At 39.5% G+C, this 17,343-nt stretch overlaps 1 protein-coding gene across 3 annotated transcripts in view; it reads right to left on the bottom strand.

The window, feature by feature from the left end:
• The window catches only part of KIF13B (kinesin family member 13B), a 127,522-nt gene that overhangs the window by 101,734 nt on the left and 8,445 nt on the right, over positions 1–17,343 (bottom strand). For all 3 annotated transcript variants that reach the window (XM_062573288.1, XM_062573289.1, XM_062573290.1), the window contains exon 2: positions 15,090–15,183. In XM_062573288.1, the coding sequence (XP_062429272.1) occupies positions 15,090–15,183 (94 nt within the window). The remainder of the gene's footprint in view (positions 1–15,089; positions 15,184–17,343) is intronic.

The raw sequence follows: 17,343 nt of genomic DNA, 5'->3' as shown, positions 1-17,343 counted from the left end.
TTAATATTCAAGCATCACTTCCTCCAAGTTCAAGAGCGGTGCACCCCTGGGAGTAAAAGGTCAAGCAAAGGGGGCAGGAGACCTGCATGGATAAGCAAAGAACTCCTGGCAAAACTCAAACAGAAGAAGAAAGTACACAGAACATGACAAAAAGGACAGGCCACTTGGGAGAACTGTAAGAACATTGCAGGTTTAGCTCAGTTGGTTAGAGCGTGGTGCTGCTAATGCCAAGGTCGTGGGTTCAATCCCCGTATGGGCTATGCTAAGGGTTGGACTAGATGATCTCCAGAGCTCCGTTCCAACCTTACCATTCTATGATTCTATGACTGGGGAACACTGGAACATTAGGGAAAACGTGGGCCCACTGCTGAATGGGGTGGCTGCCCTGGTAATGAAGGATACAGAGAAGGCAGCATTACTGAATGCCTTCTTTCATCAGTCTTTACTATTAAGGCCAGTCCTCAGCAGTCCCAGAGCCTGGAGACAATAAAGTCTGGAGAAAGGAAGACTTTCCCTTGGTCGAGGAGGATCAGGTAGAAATCACGTAGGCAAACCTGATACCCACAAATCCATGGGCCCTGATGGGATGCACGCACAAGATCTGCCAGCTTCCTCAGCATTTATTGCTAGTCCACTCTCCATCATTTGGAAAGGTCATGGAGAACAGGAGAAGTGCCTGAGGACTAGAAGAAAGGTGGTATCACTCCAGTCTTCAAAGAGGACAACCCAAGAAACTTCAGTTCAGTTAGTCTCACTTCCATCCCTGGAAAGGTGATAGAACAACTTATTCTGGGTAGATGAGAGGAGAGCTGTAGATGTTGTCTACTTTGACTGCAGCAAGGCTTTTGACACCATCTCTTATAACAGTCTCATACACAAGCTCAGGAAGTGTGGGTTAGGTGAGTGGACAGTGAGGGGGACTGCCAACTGGCTGAATAGCAGAGCTCAGAGGGTTGCGATCAGTGGCGCAGAGTCTAGTTGGAGGCCTGTAGCTAGCAATGTCCTCCAGGGGTGAATACTGGGTCCAGTCTTGTTCAACGTATTCCTCAATGACCTGGATAAAAGGACAGAGAGACTCCTCAGCAAGATGGCTGATGATACCAAGCTGGGAGGAGTGGCTGATATATCAGAAGGTTGTGCTGCTATTCAGAGAGACTTGGACAGGCTGCAGAGTTGGGTGGAGAGGAACCTCACGAGGTTCAACAAGGGCAAGTGCAGGGTCCTGCACCTAGGGAGGAATAACTCCAAGCACCAGTACAGGTTGGGGGCTGACCTTCTGAAGAGCAGCTCTGCAGAGAAGGACCTGAGAGTTCTGGTGGACAAGTTGACCATGAGCCAGCAATGTGCCCTTGTGGCCAAAAAGGCCAATGGTCTCCCGGGATGCATTAGGAAGAGTGTTGCCAGCAGGTGGAGGGAGGTGATCCTGCCCCTCTCCTCAGCCCTGGGGAGGCCTCATCTCGAGTACTGTGCCCAGTTCTGGGCTCCCCAGGACAAGAGAGACACGGAGCTACTGAAGAGAGTCCAGCGTAGGGCTACAAAGATGATCAGAGGGCTGGAGCATCTCCCTTGTGAGGAAAGGCTGCAAGAACTGGGCCTCTCTTATCAATGTCTACAAATATCTTAATATCTTAATATAAGGTGTCAAGAGGATGGGGGGGGAAGAAGACTCAGTGATGCTGAGCAACAGGGCAAGAGGCAACAGGCAGCAGCTGAAACACAGGAAGTTCCATTTGAATATGAGGAAAAGCTGTAATACGAGGGTGACAGAGCACTGGCACAGGTTGCCCAGAGAGGCTGTGGAGTCGTCTTCTCTGGAGATATTCACAACCTACGAGGACGCAATCCTATGCAACATATTTTAGGTTGGGCAGGGGGAGGTTTGGATTAGACGATCTGCAGAGGTCTCTTCCAAACTCAACTATTCTGTGATTCTATTTTCATCAAGTGCTGTGGAAGATGTTTCAGGTGTAGCAGTGGAACAGTTAACTGAATTCAAGACTTGATACAGTGAAGAAACAGGAAACTTATTTCTCTAGAAATTAAAGGTACATCCACACTTACTGATGAAGAAAAATCCAGTGCCTTTTACTCCCCATATGCAGACTTCATCTTTTCTGAAGACCAGTGTTACTTCACATGATACGTAGAACATTCAGTCTTTATTCAAAATTCAGCAGGTTTCAGGATCAATCTGCAGAATACTGAAATGCTGGATCTTTGCCACAGAAGGCATGGGTCATATGATACATGATGAAAACATGAAAGGACTTATGTCCTATCTCCAGTGCTCAGGAAAGCTGAAATCTTTGCCATCCTTCAAAGCTTGTTTGTACATGAGCCAAAGCAGTCACAGCTAAAATATAAGACACATGTAGCACTGAGGCAAAGCACTCAACTTAATTTGGTGTCTCTTTGGGTCCCTTTTTAGTATGAGAGATTAACTAACTTTTCATTTATAGTAATAGAATTATTTGTGATGAACACTTGACAAATGTGGTTCTCTTTTTTATTTTTGGATGGATATTTTGCTAAATATGATCTACCAAAGGACAATGACTTGTGTCTTGCTAATAATCTCCTACAAATTAGGTTACAATTAACTCTTGACATCTCTACTGCCTTGAAAAGGAACCTGTCTCTCACTTTCAAGACATTAATTGGATAATACTATACAGCGACAGCTCGTATTTATTTCAAGGACTGTCAACTTAGTTCCTGCATCACAGCTAGTAAGGCGTTTTCTAAATTGTTCCACTCCAAACGAGATCACTAACAATATACAAACAACCTATGATTTCATTCATGTGCAGGGCTACATGTACATGCAAGACTGCCACCAGTAAGGCTGCTATCACCATAAGAGCAATCCTAAAAAGTCCGGGACCCCCATTATCTCTCAGCTCTCCAACGAGCTTACAGGCAGCTGACCTCCCAGCTCAGCAAACTGGCCTGTGAAAAGTTTCCACAACCCCAGAGGTGCCATTAAGCAACACCCTCTGAAGGAGCTGCTGACACGACCTTACCTGGAAAAGTATCATCCAACAACCTGAACAGGGACTGGAAGCAAAGAGAAGGAAAACAAAGGTATGAGGAAACGTTTAATTACAAAGCATGCGATGTTCTTAGTTCAAGAGCCTAACATGGTTTCACAAGAGGTTGTACCAGGATATACCTCACATGATATCAGAGAGCTCTAGCAGTTTCACCTTGCCACTACCTCAATAAGAGTAAAGTGCCTCAACACATAAGCATGAGACTGTTTATTGTCCCTGGAGAGTCCCTCCCTCAGAGGGCTATCCCTTTCCCCTCTTCCAAACTGCTTATGACAAAGTGCTACAGCAATGATTCAGCACACAGAAACGTGCTTGCTCTGTATCTCACACATCCCTGTATTACAGTGTAAACCTTTGGCTCTACCAACCTGGCACAATTCTTGCATTGGATACGGCATAAAAGACCTGCTAGTGCCGTTTCTGCAGTTGGATTAAATATGTATTAGCAGCAAAGACATTTTAGTGGTGACAGAAAGAGATCATTGCTACAGGTGAAAAACTTTGCAGGTATCTGTTGTACAGGCTGCAATGAAGCTAGTATGTAAGGTTTAAGAATGAAGTAACTGCATAACTCTTTTCCTGTTGTCAGTAGCATAGATACTAAGTCAGATAGCTCGTAGGTGGTAGAGACAGTTGTAAATCTGGGCTGGTATATAAGTGGTTTCAGTGGATTAGTAATGCAACCAAGTAATTGCTTCCTCCCTGAGCCACACTAATTTCTCTCTTCTCTGCCATGAGATTTGCATAGTTTTTTTTTTTTTTTTTTTTTTTTTTTTTTTAATATGTGCTTTATTTTCCTGCTCAGCTCGCTACAGAACCTCCTTCCTGCGGCACCACAGCCACAAGCTCTGCAAAGTTATTATCTTGAGATGCATTTTTGAGAAGTCAGAACTATACAAGCGACCAGATGAAACTTTGACAACAATCAAAGAGCTGAGAAGAATAGACAAAGGCCTTCATATCAGGAGGATACTGGACAGGAAAAGCAGCCAATTCATACATCACTATTTTATCTCACTATTTTATCACCTGTCATATTAGGTAGAATTTTTGTAAATAATTATATTTGTTACAAAGTACAAATGAAGTTTAGATTGTAACTAACTTTAAATAATGATTTAAAAAAAATCAGAGCTGAAAGTGCTATTCAGATAAAAGCTGGGTAGATACCCAGTTTCTACATTTCATTAATCTGATCATCACAGTAGAGCTACTTCTGCTGAAGAACAAACAAAACACTGGTAGAAGCCTGTGAACTCTCTGGAAGGAGGAAAAAAAAGAAAAAGAAGTGCTTTTTAAACAAGTAAAAGGCTAAAAAATGAAAATACATGGACTAGTCTAAGAACCTCAGACAGCACGCATTAAGTTGCAGGGCTTGTTTAGTCACTACTACAATACAGAGGCTCTAAGTTCTGTCCTAATTATACACTAGCAAAAGAAATTTTCTGTTTCAAAAAACCCCAACCCTCTCCAAATAATAATAAAAAAAACACGTTTAGTCAAAATCCCAGATCCCCTAAAGCAGCCTCTGCCTTTGTCACAAGACCATCCTTCCTCTCCCTGGAGATCAGCCCTCTTCCTCTACATTCATTCAGCCAAGAAATCACTACTCGACCTGATTGCTTCTCTCCTCAAAGGAGTACTCAGAGGGTTATGCTTTGCATTTTTGTAACATGTTATACGCTTGTGAGAGCTGTCATGAGCTTTAAAGCACTAATTAAAGCAATGTTACTTTACATCATCTATTTCCACAACACTGAATGCAACATTCACATGTTCACCACAACACTGCGCAGGAAGCCAAAGTTGTTATATATAATCAGACTTTGTCATGCTCCATACTGAAAGAATAAAGACAAAACAAGTTGGTTTAATGTAAATTATAATCAGGGGAGAATGGTTTGGGACCTCTTAAAAAAAAAAAAAAAAAAAAAAACAGCATGCCTTTTAGGAGGAAGCCATCAGCCGTCATACCTCTGCAGCTTCTTTTCAGCAACGACCGACATTCCAACCCAGAGGGAAGGGTGCAGCATCACTGCCCTTGCCCGAGCAGCAGATGCTGCATTCCTGTAGACCTAGCTCATGGAAAAACAAAAATACCTACAAAATATTGATTGTTGATTCCTCCTCACAGGAATACGTGAGAAAACTGTCCCTTTATTTCTTTAATGTCCACTGCAATTAAGAGTTTTAAAAAATTATATATTACAGCAACTCTTGAGGTTCAACAGCAACTGCAATTTTCACTTCTTATAATAAAAGCTTGCAAGTGAAGATATACAGAAACACTTTCCCCTGAATTCAGTAGTGTTATTTCCAACTTTACAGAACTATAAAATGGGGGCTGAATCAAGCTCACTTTAAATGTAATGGAGCATTAAGTGTAAAGCAGTGACCCTCTGAACTTTTCATTCTAAAATTAGCACCACCACAAACAAATTACAAGTTTCCTCAATTTACTTGATGCACACAAATAACCCCCCTTCTGAAAAACGCGTCTGAAGTTTCTCAGGACAATGAAGATAGAACACTAAAAGGTTCAGGATTTCTCCTCTTCATTTCCCCTCACAAAACCTTTAGCAATCTGGAGAACAAACCCTATCATTTCTTTATATTCCATTTTCCAATAACTAAGGAGTTCAGAAGACTACATATGGTATTATCTATGTATATATTCCAGCTGTCCATAAAAGGACATGCACTACTATCACTACTAAACTCACGAATAGTTAATCGGCTTTTCAGGAGAGGATCAAAGCTCACGTTAGCACTGTCCTGCCACAGATACTTGACTTTCAACATTCAAACCAGCTTATTTCAAATTAGTTTGAGGGATACAGCTACACAACCTCAAAAGACTGTAGCAAAGACAGTAGGAGCTGTTAAGTATGAACAAACTACTCTATTATCATTAATCAGTCAAGTCAGATGGCAAGAAATAACCTGTCTTGTATCCTTCTCTGATATCTCATAATCATACTAATCTGGAATCAAGATTTTGCAAAACTGTTAAGCATAAAAGTAGTTTAAGTGAGTTAAATAGACTCATTTTCACATACATTTTCTTAGGGCTTGTTTTTAAAACTAGTAAGAACTTACTTTGCAGGCTTGAAATCTCAGTGAATTTGGTAACTATCTGCTGACACTCCAAACACAGCCCCATGCTTTGGCTGTAAAAGTTGTTCTGAACTGTTTCTATCACCTTCCACAGAATTCCGTGGCTCCAGCCACCGAAACAATCCTTCAGCCTGCGGGAGTATTAATCAGTGCCACTGTGACCACTAAATAGTCTCATTTTATGGATTATTACTTCAGAGTTAAAAATTATGGTGAAATAATTTCAATGGTACCAACAGCTGCAACATTTTTTCAGAATATTAAAGATTGATCTTAAAATCAAGTTCACTCTCTCATCCTTGTTCATTTCTTCCCTCAGTCTATGTCCATTAGGCTGGCCCCATACTTACCTTGATTTAATTTGTTTTAACAGGAAATATACTATTAAGCCTTTAAAGACTTCTGTTAACACATTCAATCAACATTAAAAACAAGTATTCCAAACTTGAAGCTCAGTTTTCACTATTTATCCATCGTTTGGCTGTCTTGTCCAAATAGCTAGAGTAATCTGCTAGTTTCATTTCTTATTTTCATACATTCAGAGCTTTGAGTTGACTTACACTAACTCAAAGAGTTACTACAATCAAATTAAAGTTTATGCCCTTTTAAATTATTTTCATAGAGGATGAAACCAACTGCAGCGAAGTCAAAAAGCCAAAGACTGTCACTGAGCCGAATTCCAACCAATTCTTCTTAAAGTAATTTGATTTGCAGGTTTTAACTTGTAGTGAAGAGAACAACTAAAACACATCCATCTCCTGGCAGCAGCCTGATATTCCAAGCCTGAGGTACAAATTAGCTTAAAAAAATGTAAAAAGTTTCTGAAAATTGCTAGAAAAGTTTAAAAGCTGTACTTCACTCAGATACTAGCATGTTCACTGTTTTAGCTTCAATATGCCACACACAGGGTTTTTTCTTTCCTTCTTTTTCTTTTTTTAAACACTTGGAACCAGCTTTTACTACCAAAAACCAATTTGCAATGAGAAGGAACTACAAATTACATTGTGTTTGCTGCAAAAGTCCACTTCTTAGATAAGACACAATCAGAAACCCTAGCCAACTGAGAGCAAATCTGCATGAAGGTCAGGCTGCTTAGCAACTATCACCATCAAGCTCTACAAAGCCAAAAACATTGTCTGCAAGCAGGTTGACAACGTTAAGAATACTCCATAACTTGCCGCTAGATATCATATGCTATAAAAACCCTTCAGTTTAAAGAATAATTAAAGCTGCAGGTACTTTACACATATTAGATTTTAAGAGGAAAAAGTGCTAGAATTTAGCAATCCAAGAGATGGAAGTTGAAAGCTATACTTCAAGTACAGCAGATTATGACAGATTTTGTCAGATCAGCAACCAGATTAAAAAAAGGCTTCTTTCATTTTCAACTAAGGAATGTAAGTTGGCCCAGGACCATTCTTAGCGGTGCTGCGCACTTGTAAGTCTCACTTCAAGAGGCTCTTGTTAAAATTAATTTTCATTTACATTATGAGTACACAGTTCAGCAGGTAATCCTAATTTGCTATGGCTATGTTAGTCATAACAAAGGTACAAATAGGTGTGACCCATATTGGGGAGAGAAAAAAAAAAAGTCCACTTAAAAAAATACAGCCTCACAGTTGCATTTTCTTAAGCAAAACAAAACAGGATAAAGTTCTTTCTTAAACACACTGACATACACACAAACTGGTAGCACAGAGTCTTGTTAACATTTTTGTCTACAGCAAGAATTCATGGATTGTTTCTGCCTCCCATTTTCACTTTTGCTCAAGCTAAAGCATTTGAGTTGTAGCACATACACTTCTTTACAAGTGTGACTTCAGTGCAGCAACCACCTTCTCTCCTGGCAGAACTCCTACTTTGTAATTTTGTACAAGATAAGGATTTTACATAGCAAGTATTCACCTCCTTGTGCAATCTAATACTTCACTCCTTAGAACCAGAGGCTCATGAGATGCACAGCAACAGAGCCTTGAGCGTTAGCTGCTTACTCCCGCTGTCCTCCAGACTGCCTCTCTTTGTTGCCTGTCCCAACTCCTTTCTGGTTTAAAATCTCTCTAGGACAGATAAACAAATGTCTTTCAAACTTCTAAGCAAGAACGGGATTCCGAGGTACTCTAGGAACTCAGAAGTTTTTATACACACAATTTTTATATCAGAAGGCATTTTTCAATCAGATTTAAATCGCTCTGGTATCTGAATGAGTAAGTAAGGCAATATGCTCCTTAATCTAGGTTTAATACAACAATAAAGTCTTCTAATAATAGACTTCAAAAGTAATAGCTTTCTGAGAAATCTATTCAGTCATTAAATGACTGTTAGTTTGAAAAGGTAAGGCTTAAAAGTTTGGATTTTTTTCCCCCATGTAAGACAAGTCTGTTTAGTAGTGATCAACAAAGAGCAGCAACACTTCCTTGGGGTAATACAACAGAAATAACCATATTACAGAACAATGCCATGCCTGAAGTGAAAGTTGCATGCACACATGCAACAAAGCTGCACAAGCAAAGCTAGCAATATAGGAAAATCTCATAGCACTGTTTCTGCAAACATTTTGGAAACAATTTCCTGTAAGCTGTTTTGTGCCCACAAAATACCAACACAGATAATGAGGGAGTCGGGCTTCCCCTTCTTCTGGATGTCAGCTATCAGTCTTGGGACTACAAACCCGCTCCCTTCCTCCCCCCACAACTTCCTGGAATGTTTCTGCATTAGGAAACATTGCACAGATCTGCTCACTGCAAGACAAAGCTGAACTAACATCTGACTCACAAATTTCATTCTCAGCCAAAGCTTTACATACTAGCAACGAATGTGTACCCACATAGCAAGCAATTCCTCTTCCGCGTAAGGACGTATACACAGCCAACTGTTGCCTAAGGTTAGGCAGCTCTCCAAGCAGTTCTTATCTAAGGCCAGGCAGGACCCCAGTGTCTTCTTAAGAAGACCTGTATGTTTTCTCATCAATATACATATCAGTAACTGTCTTTCATCATTTTCTTGGGTCAAATCCCATTCCCAATGATTAGTTTTTCCAGTCCATATTTATATGCACATAAGCGTACATGTATAATAATGCTAGCACTTCCTCTCTAGGCACCTTCAATTTCTGCACATTATTCTACCAAAAAGGAGAGCTGATTAATTGTACAAAAATAGTCATATACTATAAACTAGATAAACAGCATCATGGTATTTTCAATTTTTGCTAACCCTTCCTTTGGTTGCAGTTTTTGTCTACCATTCCACACATATTTTTATTTATTTATATATATATATATATATATATATATACACACACACACACACACATATACATACACACACACATATATATACATATATCAAATATTTCACCGAAATGCACGAGATGTGTGCTTCTTCCCCTCATAAGGAGGCAATTTATTTGTAATGTGCTAACGCAAATTTCTCACTCTTTAATGTACAGTTTCATCACCTGCCACACTACCTGTATTTATAGTTTTTGCAAAAATTAAGAAATCAATTTATGTGCAAGTTTTACCACCTCACCATTCAGGCAGTTTCTGCCCAGACTGCTATACCAAGATCAGCATTTTACATTTTTATCAAGAGCGCAAGATCTGTAACACTCCACAGAGCACGAGCTGTTAAGCTGTAACTTATTTTCAGCTTTTAGTGGGCTTTAAAGGTTTTCAAGTCCTACTGAAGAGGCACACAACACAGAGTCAAACAAAACCCTGCTTCACCTGTGCTCCGAGCAGACCAGAAATTGCGTAACAGCTAATGCAGCGCCAAGCACGAGCTGATCCTGCCTTGGAGTAGGGCTCCCTGGTGCTGTCTCGACATCATGGCAACAGGATCACAAGACTTCTGGTTAACTGAGAGCAGGCAGAGGGAGCTTGTGTGTGCTTGCACAAACTCCAAATGCTGATTTTTGGTAATTGAGGGAAAGGAAAAAAAGTGAAAAAGATCATATTTAGTTCTAAACAAAATTTCTAAACTGTGTGCTGCATCTATTATCTAACATATATCTAGGCATTTTATAAATTTCCCGGATAGATTAGATTAAAAAGTATGGCCCTAATAGATACAATGTAATTCCCTGAACCACAGTCTTAGTGTTTTTTACTTAGTAAGTTCTTGCAATTCTCTCTATATTTTTTTTTAATTAAAAGTTGCATATTTCTGTTAGCATTCACCCACTCAACTCTTGACCCTCCAAGATGCATGAAGTAACGACACATGGTCTTTGGGACTTTTTGATAATTATTTTCCAGTACCATTATTTTCTTCTCTTTCAGTAGCTGAATCTTTAACAACTTTCTGTCTTGGTCCTAATCTGCATTTCTTCAAAAGGATTCTTCAGCTTTCCAAGGCAAAGAACTTTAATCCAAAGACAAACCACATAAAGATTTCACTGGGTTGTCTACTTCAGCCCAAGTGCTGCTTAAAGTCTGTCATTCCTGCAATTTTTCCCCTACTTACTGCCTAAGTTTTTTTTTTTCTGTCCTACTGAATTCTATGAGCATTGATTTCACTCAATTTTTTAACTTCGCTTAGTTAAATCTTTCTCTTCAACAGTACTATTGATTATTAGTAGCCTTTACAAGGTAAGCATTATTTAGCCATAGATCTGAGAAGGGCCCTTTTTTGATTGCAGGAGAAGTAGTCCAAAATAATTTCTCCTCACAGATCCTTTTCATGGCTGTCATTTGTCTCAGAAGGAAAAAGGGAACTGGAATGGCAGAGGAATCTTACTAAAGTATTCCTTCATGAGAAAAACACCCCGGGCATCATCCAGCGCATTCTACTTCACTGAGGTAGAAATCAAGCTCAGGTGTAGAAAGGCTACAGAAACCCTCAAGCCTGAGCAAATGCTAGGACATCTCTGCTCATTTTTTCAGAACTTCCTAGAACACAATCACATAGAGTTTTAAGTATCTCAGCTTCATGATCAAAAATATTGTCTGTGTGAATACACAAAAGGAAACTGGTACAGACCTAGGAACAAATATCTTCAATCATATTTGGGTTATTTTATATTAATAAGGATACTCAATTATGGAAATAATCTGCTACTAAGCACTGACTATACAAACGTTATAATAGCTGAAAAAGAAACATAAACATCTAAGCCTGGTTTAATACACTTACTAACTTCAATTAGCTCCGCTTGTTCCCTTGAATAGCTTTTGCCCTGTGTCAGTCTTTGGAATCTCTCTGTTCTGTAACACAAACAGTAGAGCACTTACAAACCACAAATTTTGACGAAAGTACACAGAATTCAGAGCTCCTTTCACTTTTAAGCATATCCTCTTAATAAAAGAGTTCAAAGGTAGTCTACTAGGAAGATTAACTGCCTTTTTTTTCCCCCAGGTATCACTGCTCTTTCATAGCCTGTGCTAAACTGAAATCTGATTTCTGACAGTTTATCAGTTAACACCAGAGCTGTGCCTGCAGCATATATCAACATCCGCATAACAACATTCCCTTGTCTGCAGTCAAAAACAAGCAGTATTAGTCTTTTTAATACGTCTTGTTTGAGAGATGTAAAATGACAGCACAAGCAAATAGATAACAAAAATATTGGTAAAAATTTAATAGCCTACAGTAAGTACAGTCTATTCACAGACTTTTCAAAACTCATTCTTATAAGCATTCCCATTACTATGTAGGACTTATCTATTCATTTCAATCCAAATGAGTTCACACCCTCTTCCAAGCCCTAACCACCAAGTAATAATGCTATGAGTAATCTGCAGCACACAGTTAATCTTGTGTCGATAAAGAAACTTTAACCCTGACCTTTGCAACAGAGAAAACAGAAAGCTACATAGACCAAAAGAAAGCAGACAAGTCATGCTAATGATACTACTCATTTACACAATCTCTGAAAGTTCACATACCCTTGAAAGGGAGAAGGGGAGATTTTGATTTAAAAGGATCATTTGGGGAAACTGAAGAGAAACGAAACTCAAGGCTCTGTGGCAAATAACTTTGTGAAAGCATCTAAAGAAATGTTGACCACTTCCAGGCAGTATAATTTCTATTTTAATACAAGAAACCACCACTCAACAGCCTCCCCACAGTTGCAAGGTTTTGTCGCATTGCCTACCAGTCTGCAGGTTATCCTATAGATTTTAAAATTGATTTACTGTACACAATCAGATTACAGAAACCTGCACTGCTCTAGTAAAGACTGCTCAATAAAACAACTGGCTGCATATCTGTCTCAGGAAAAGTCATTCCTTGGTTAAGAAGTATTTACAGGAGGATGCAAGATTCTTGAAGCTGTACAAAAACAGACTTCCTTTTAAGTCTAAGCATTTTACACGCTTTTTTTTTAGGCCTCAAGTCACTGGAGAAATGAGTAAATATTATATTCAGGTTGTAGGTGCAGGGGAAACTGAGGCTGAGTGGCTGTCACCTAGATTTTCAAGGATTCTGAATTTTGAATACACAATTTGACACAGCTCATTTCAATGGCAACTATGTCAACTGAACCCTCCATCTCCAAAAATTTCAAGTCAAGTATCTGTAAAAGTATGAAATACATAAAGAGAGTAGACATTTCTGGTTTTACATGCATTCATTCCCCAAGCTCACATGGGAAACCAGAGGCTGAGGTGGGTATATCGGTAAGAAACTCCACAGGCTACTTCTCTTCTTTAACTGAAAGATAACTGAGAACATCTCAGATATTTGTCATTTTAACTGATCTGGCTGGAAGAGAGTTTTTGCAGATGGATAAGCATATAATGTAGAACTCTTTGGCCTTCACCACCTTGCAGAGACAGGACAAACACGTGGTAACTCTGTGACCCAGGCTAATTGGCACATTGAACTATTAATTTAAACCTACACATCTCCCAAACCTGGTTTCCACCACAGAGGACAGAAGAGGAAAAACATGCATTTTTCCAGAACTCTCAGGTTGTTTTTCCAAATGTCACTCCCTGTCAGAGAGGGGCTGTGTCCTGACAAAGAGGGATGGGACTGATCAGAGTTCTAGTTGTAAATTTTTTTTCCCTAGTTCTTAAGTTGACCCTGGGATATTAATGAGAAAGGTAGGTAAGTTCTTGGGATTTTCAAATTTATCCTGCTTTGCAAGCGTTTAAAGAGTTTATTCACAATATTGTTTTTTATTTTGATTTTCTCTATGGGAGTAAAAGCATTCTAGATTTGTCAGAAATTGCTGAGATCACTCTGAACACTAGACAAGTCTAAAATCAAAATAGTGATTTTACAGCACAAGGCAAAGCTACTGACCACAGATTTGGAAACAAGCGAACTAAAGCATAAAAAACAAACCAAACCAATGAAAACCCTAAAACCAATCTTTTCCTTAGGTTGATATTTAGGATTGCTCTGACTTAGCTGCAAAAGCCAAGAATTCAACGCCTGCCTATCTCAAGGGTGTTAGACTGTAGATAGGTGAATCTTTAGGGCAGTTAAAGGGCCTCCACTTTTCTCTCTTCTTTTAATCAGCCCATATAAGTTTATTACGTTGGCTGCTTAGATTGGCAATGCACAGTTGTGAAAATGCAAATGAAGTATTCCTCAGTCTGGTATGTTGTTTTCCTCACACTAGACTCACTACCTTGTCTGGGATTCAGTTCAATTCAATTGCCAACCAATTCCTCCCTTGCAGGGGGTACGATTTGCATTACGAGTTCTCTCATGGCTTAAGTACGAACATTTTTAAACATATATTAGTGAGTATGAACTATGCAATATTTCACTGGTTCTTAATGCACCTAACCAACGTGGCCTTTAAGTATTTCATTTTCCTACCATTTTTAACAGTTGCAACGGCTCAAATTAACACAGGTACTCAGGAGCTAAATAGTGCATGTTTCTGGAGGCGGCAGATACTAGAACAAACAAAAAACATCCATAACATGCAGCCTGCTTGTTTTTGAACAATTCAAAGCTTTACTCACTCTCACACTAAAAGAAGTCTTTCAACTGAAGTCAGTAGAAACTACATACTGAACTTTATTATCTGTTTGCTCTTCTATTTAATACTGCTGGGAGGTTGAGAAGTTTAGATTGTAAGAGATCAGATAAAGAATACTTTTACTCACCACTGCTGTACAGTACAGTCTTACATGACAAAACTACATGTTGCATTTAAACAAATTTTAGTGTTTAACTGAACTTCTCTTATTTCTGTCATCCCTTAAGACCACATCCCTGTCTTCTTCCAGAAAACAGATCATAATTGTACTTTTCCAGTATTGTTTTTTGCCTTTTCTTGTGCCCCCTCCCCCCTTTTTTTTCTTTTAAATGCATGTTTTTCCATTTCCTCCCCTTGTAAATAAGGAATATATTAACTAGTCACAACCCCCACTGTATCAATCATTACAGGTCTTTTCACATCTCACTCTAAAAAATTTAGCAAATCTATGCCAGCTTCTACGTAAACTGGCCACTTTCCAAGTATTTTTGATTCATGTAACACCCCACTATCAAGCTCCTCCTATAGCTACAGCTCTTCAGTATGTCTTCCTTTTCCTTCTTACACACTGTATATAAGACCATTATGAAAAAATAACTGTGGTAAAGACTTATTTCATTCCAAAATGACAAAGCGTGCCCTGCTCAAATTATTTTGTAGATTTAAATCTTTTCACACTCATAATATCACATGAGGAAAAAATTAAGTAGTTGACAGACCCATTAATTGCTAACACTTTTTTTAGGGCAGAAGGCAAATGCTCATTTCAAAATGCAGTAAGCACTAGGTTTTCAAAGCATCTTCCCCAGCATGGTAAAGATCAGCCTTATTTTATAGCTGATGGTAACTAAATTGCAGAAGGCATTTTTTTTTTGTTTTATTTTTAAATGAAAGCCCTCTAGCAAAGCCTACATTTCTCAGTAGTTAGCCTCATATATAATTTATGAAGCCTGACCTTCCTAATTTAAAAATCTTACCTGGCATCTCCTTTTGAAAGGTTGGTGTTTACAGGATGAAGAATAACCTTGTTTGCATCCACATCCACCACACATTTTGTATGCAGATCGAGCTCTATAAAGAAATGAGAAAGTGTCAAATGCTGCTCCTAAAGCTTGAGGATTATATACACCATTACCTCCTCTAGAAATGAAATTTATTCATGCAGTCTGACAGCCACCCATCAGCTACAGAATAGAAACAGGACTATTGCCAAACTCCACTTCTGAAGGCACACTGCTGGGATAATTTTGTTCAGCTTTAAAGCAGGCACTCTCCGAAACAAGAAAGTGCACTTAGGCCTTACCAAAGGACAATCAACATATATAAGGCAGTATGAAATTTCTTCTGGGGAAGGAACCATTGGGCATGGTACTACTTTGACAGCTCTTCTTATTGCTGTCTCAATGCCTTGCATGCTCAGAGGGAAAGCTGCCCCTACCATCTGCAGCATATTTTTCTGGCCACTGGTATGATGCTACAGCTTGCCACGGCAGCTGACAGTCCCAAAGCACCTGCTCAGTGAAATTCAAGTCCTATCAAAAACATTTTAGATGCAAGCGTGTAAAAAAGGACTTATCCTTTCCCACAGACTCCAAGTAAGCTGGAAACCCCAACTCTTCCAACTTGCCCTAAGGAATGAGATACATAGTACAAGTAATAAGAACATTTGCAATAGATGAGAAATCTCAGCAGCAGAGGTGAGGAAAAGAAAATAAAAGCTTCAGATAATATGACAATCATCCAAGTTATCCACAAAATGACAAATCAAGTCAGATATTAGAAAAGAGAAAAAGCAAATAGTCATTTCCAATTAAAGTTACTGCCTGCAGACACAGGGGTCTGGACGTAAGCAACCCTTGCCAGTCCCATGCTCTACAGCCTGATGCTGAATCTGGAAAGTGCATGTGAACATCGATACCTCCATACATGAAATGTTAATCACACCTAGCAGGGCACTCTGCAAAGCTCTCACAGGCTATGATGCTGAGGAGCTACACAGAATAACCTCCACACGGTGTTCAGGACAAAAGAATCACCAAAATATGACTATGTCTAATGATATTAATTGCAATCCTCTTCCTTCTTCATCTCTCATCTTTCTGCCTGTGTCATCTCTACTTGCTCCCTCACCTTGCAGTACCATACAAACTTCGACTGCAGGTCTTTCGGGCAAAGCCCACAGATCTTAATTTACTGCATGGCGCCTTACAGTTTTGGGGTTATTTTTAAAAACAACAACATAAGAGGTTTCTCTCTCTCTGGCATTTTTTGCAAGAAATTTTATAGGTCATTCACCATCTTAAACACAACAGAGAAAGCCAAAGCTCAAAATTACTGCTCACAGCAAGCAGTCACATGAAACTGAAATCCTTCTGAACAAAACTACTCCTCTGTTATTCGAGTATGCTTTTGCAGATGTAATGGACAGACAAGTTTCAAAGGTGGGTGTTTATTTTACTTTCTCTCCACACCCTGAAAACCAATTTACCTATCATTAATACGCAATGCATGCTTGCTTAGATGAAATTATATTATTCGTAATTCCCAGATCTGACAAGCTGCTTTATCTTGGCCTGGCTGGTTAGTGATTAACATCCTGTATTGCAGTGACCTGCTTTTCCTCAACTACTGAAGATTTTTATACTCTGCCTCCCTTATGCAAAGCATAAGGTACATCCACCCTGTTCACAAGCAGTAAGCAGTACGGCCTCATCCTCCACCTTCAGCTTTTGAGAGAGAATATTCATTGTAGGTTTTGCACCCACAGCTGTGCACTGGACTCGAGGTCTTGCTAGTAACCATTAAATCTCTCTTTGTGCCACACCTTTAAGAAAGCACAAACAGGATAAAAGAGTTCCTTAAAGTCACATGTCTTCACAAGGAAAGCAGAAAACTTCCTCAAACCATTTTATCACACACAACACACCTTGTCTGCTGACAGTCACCACAGAGATAATCCTTCGTGTAGGAATCCCGTATACAGGGGATGCAGTTTCAGAAGACACAGTAAGCCAACCTAACAGCTTGCTGCTGCCAGAGGGAGAGGTCTCTGTCCTCCCCTCTGGCTGTGTGCGCCTGCTGCTTACCCTCCACCAATTCTGTGCTCACCGAGCGCTGCTGAAGTTATCTGAAGCTACTTCAATGGCAAAAACCACCCAACATTAAAATGGATGTATTTGGACACTTAAGAGTTCAACTGGCCCAGTGAAAGGTCTGAAGAGCAAAGACAGC

Source organism: Rhea pennata, chromosome 3, assembly GCF_028389875.1.
Source record: "Rhea pennata isolate bPtePen1 chromosome 3, bPtePen1.pri, whole genome shotgun sequence".
Lineage (NCBI taxonomy): Eukaryota > Metazoa > Chordata > Aves > Rheiformes > Rheidae > Rhea > Rhea pennata.
This window is presented reverse-complemented; position numbering and strand designations above follow the sequence as displayed.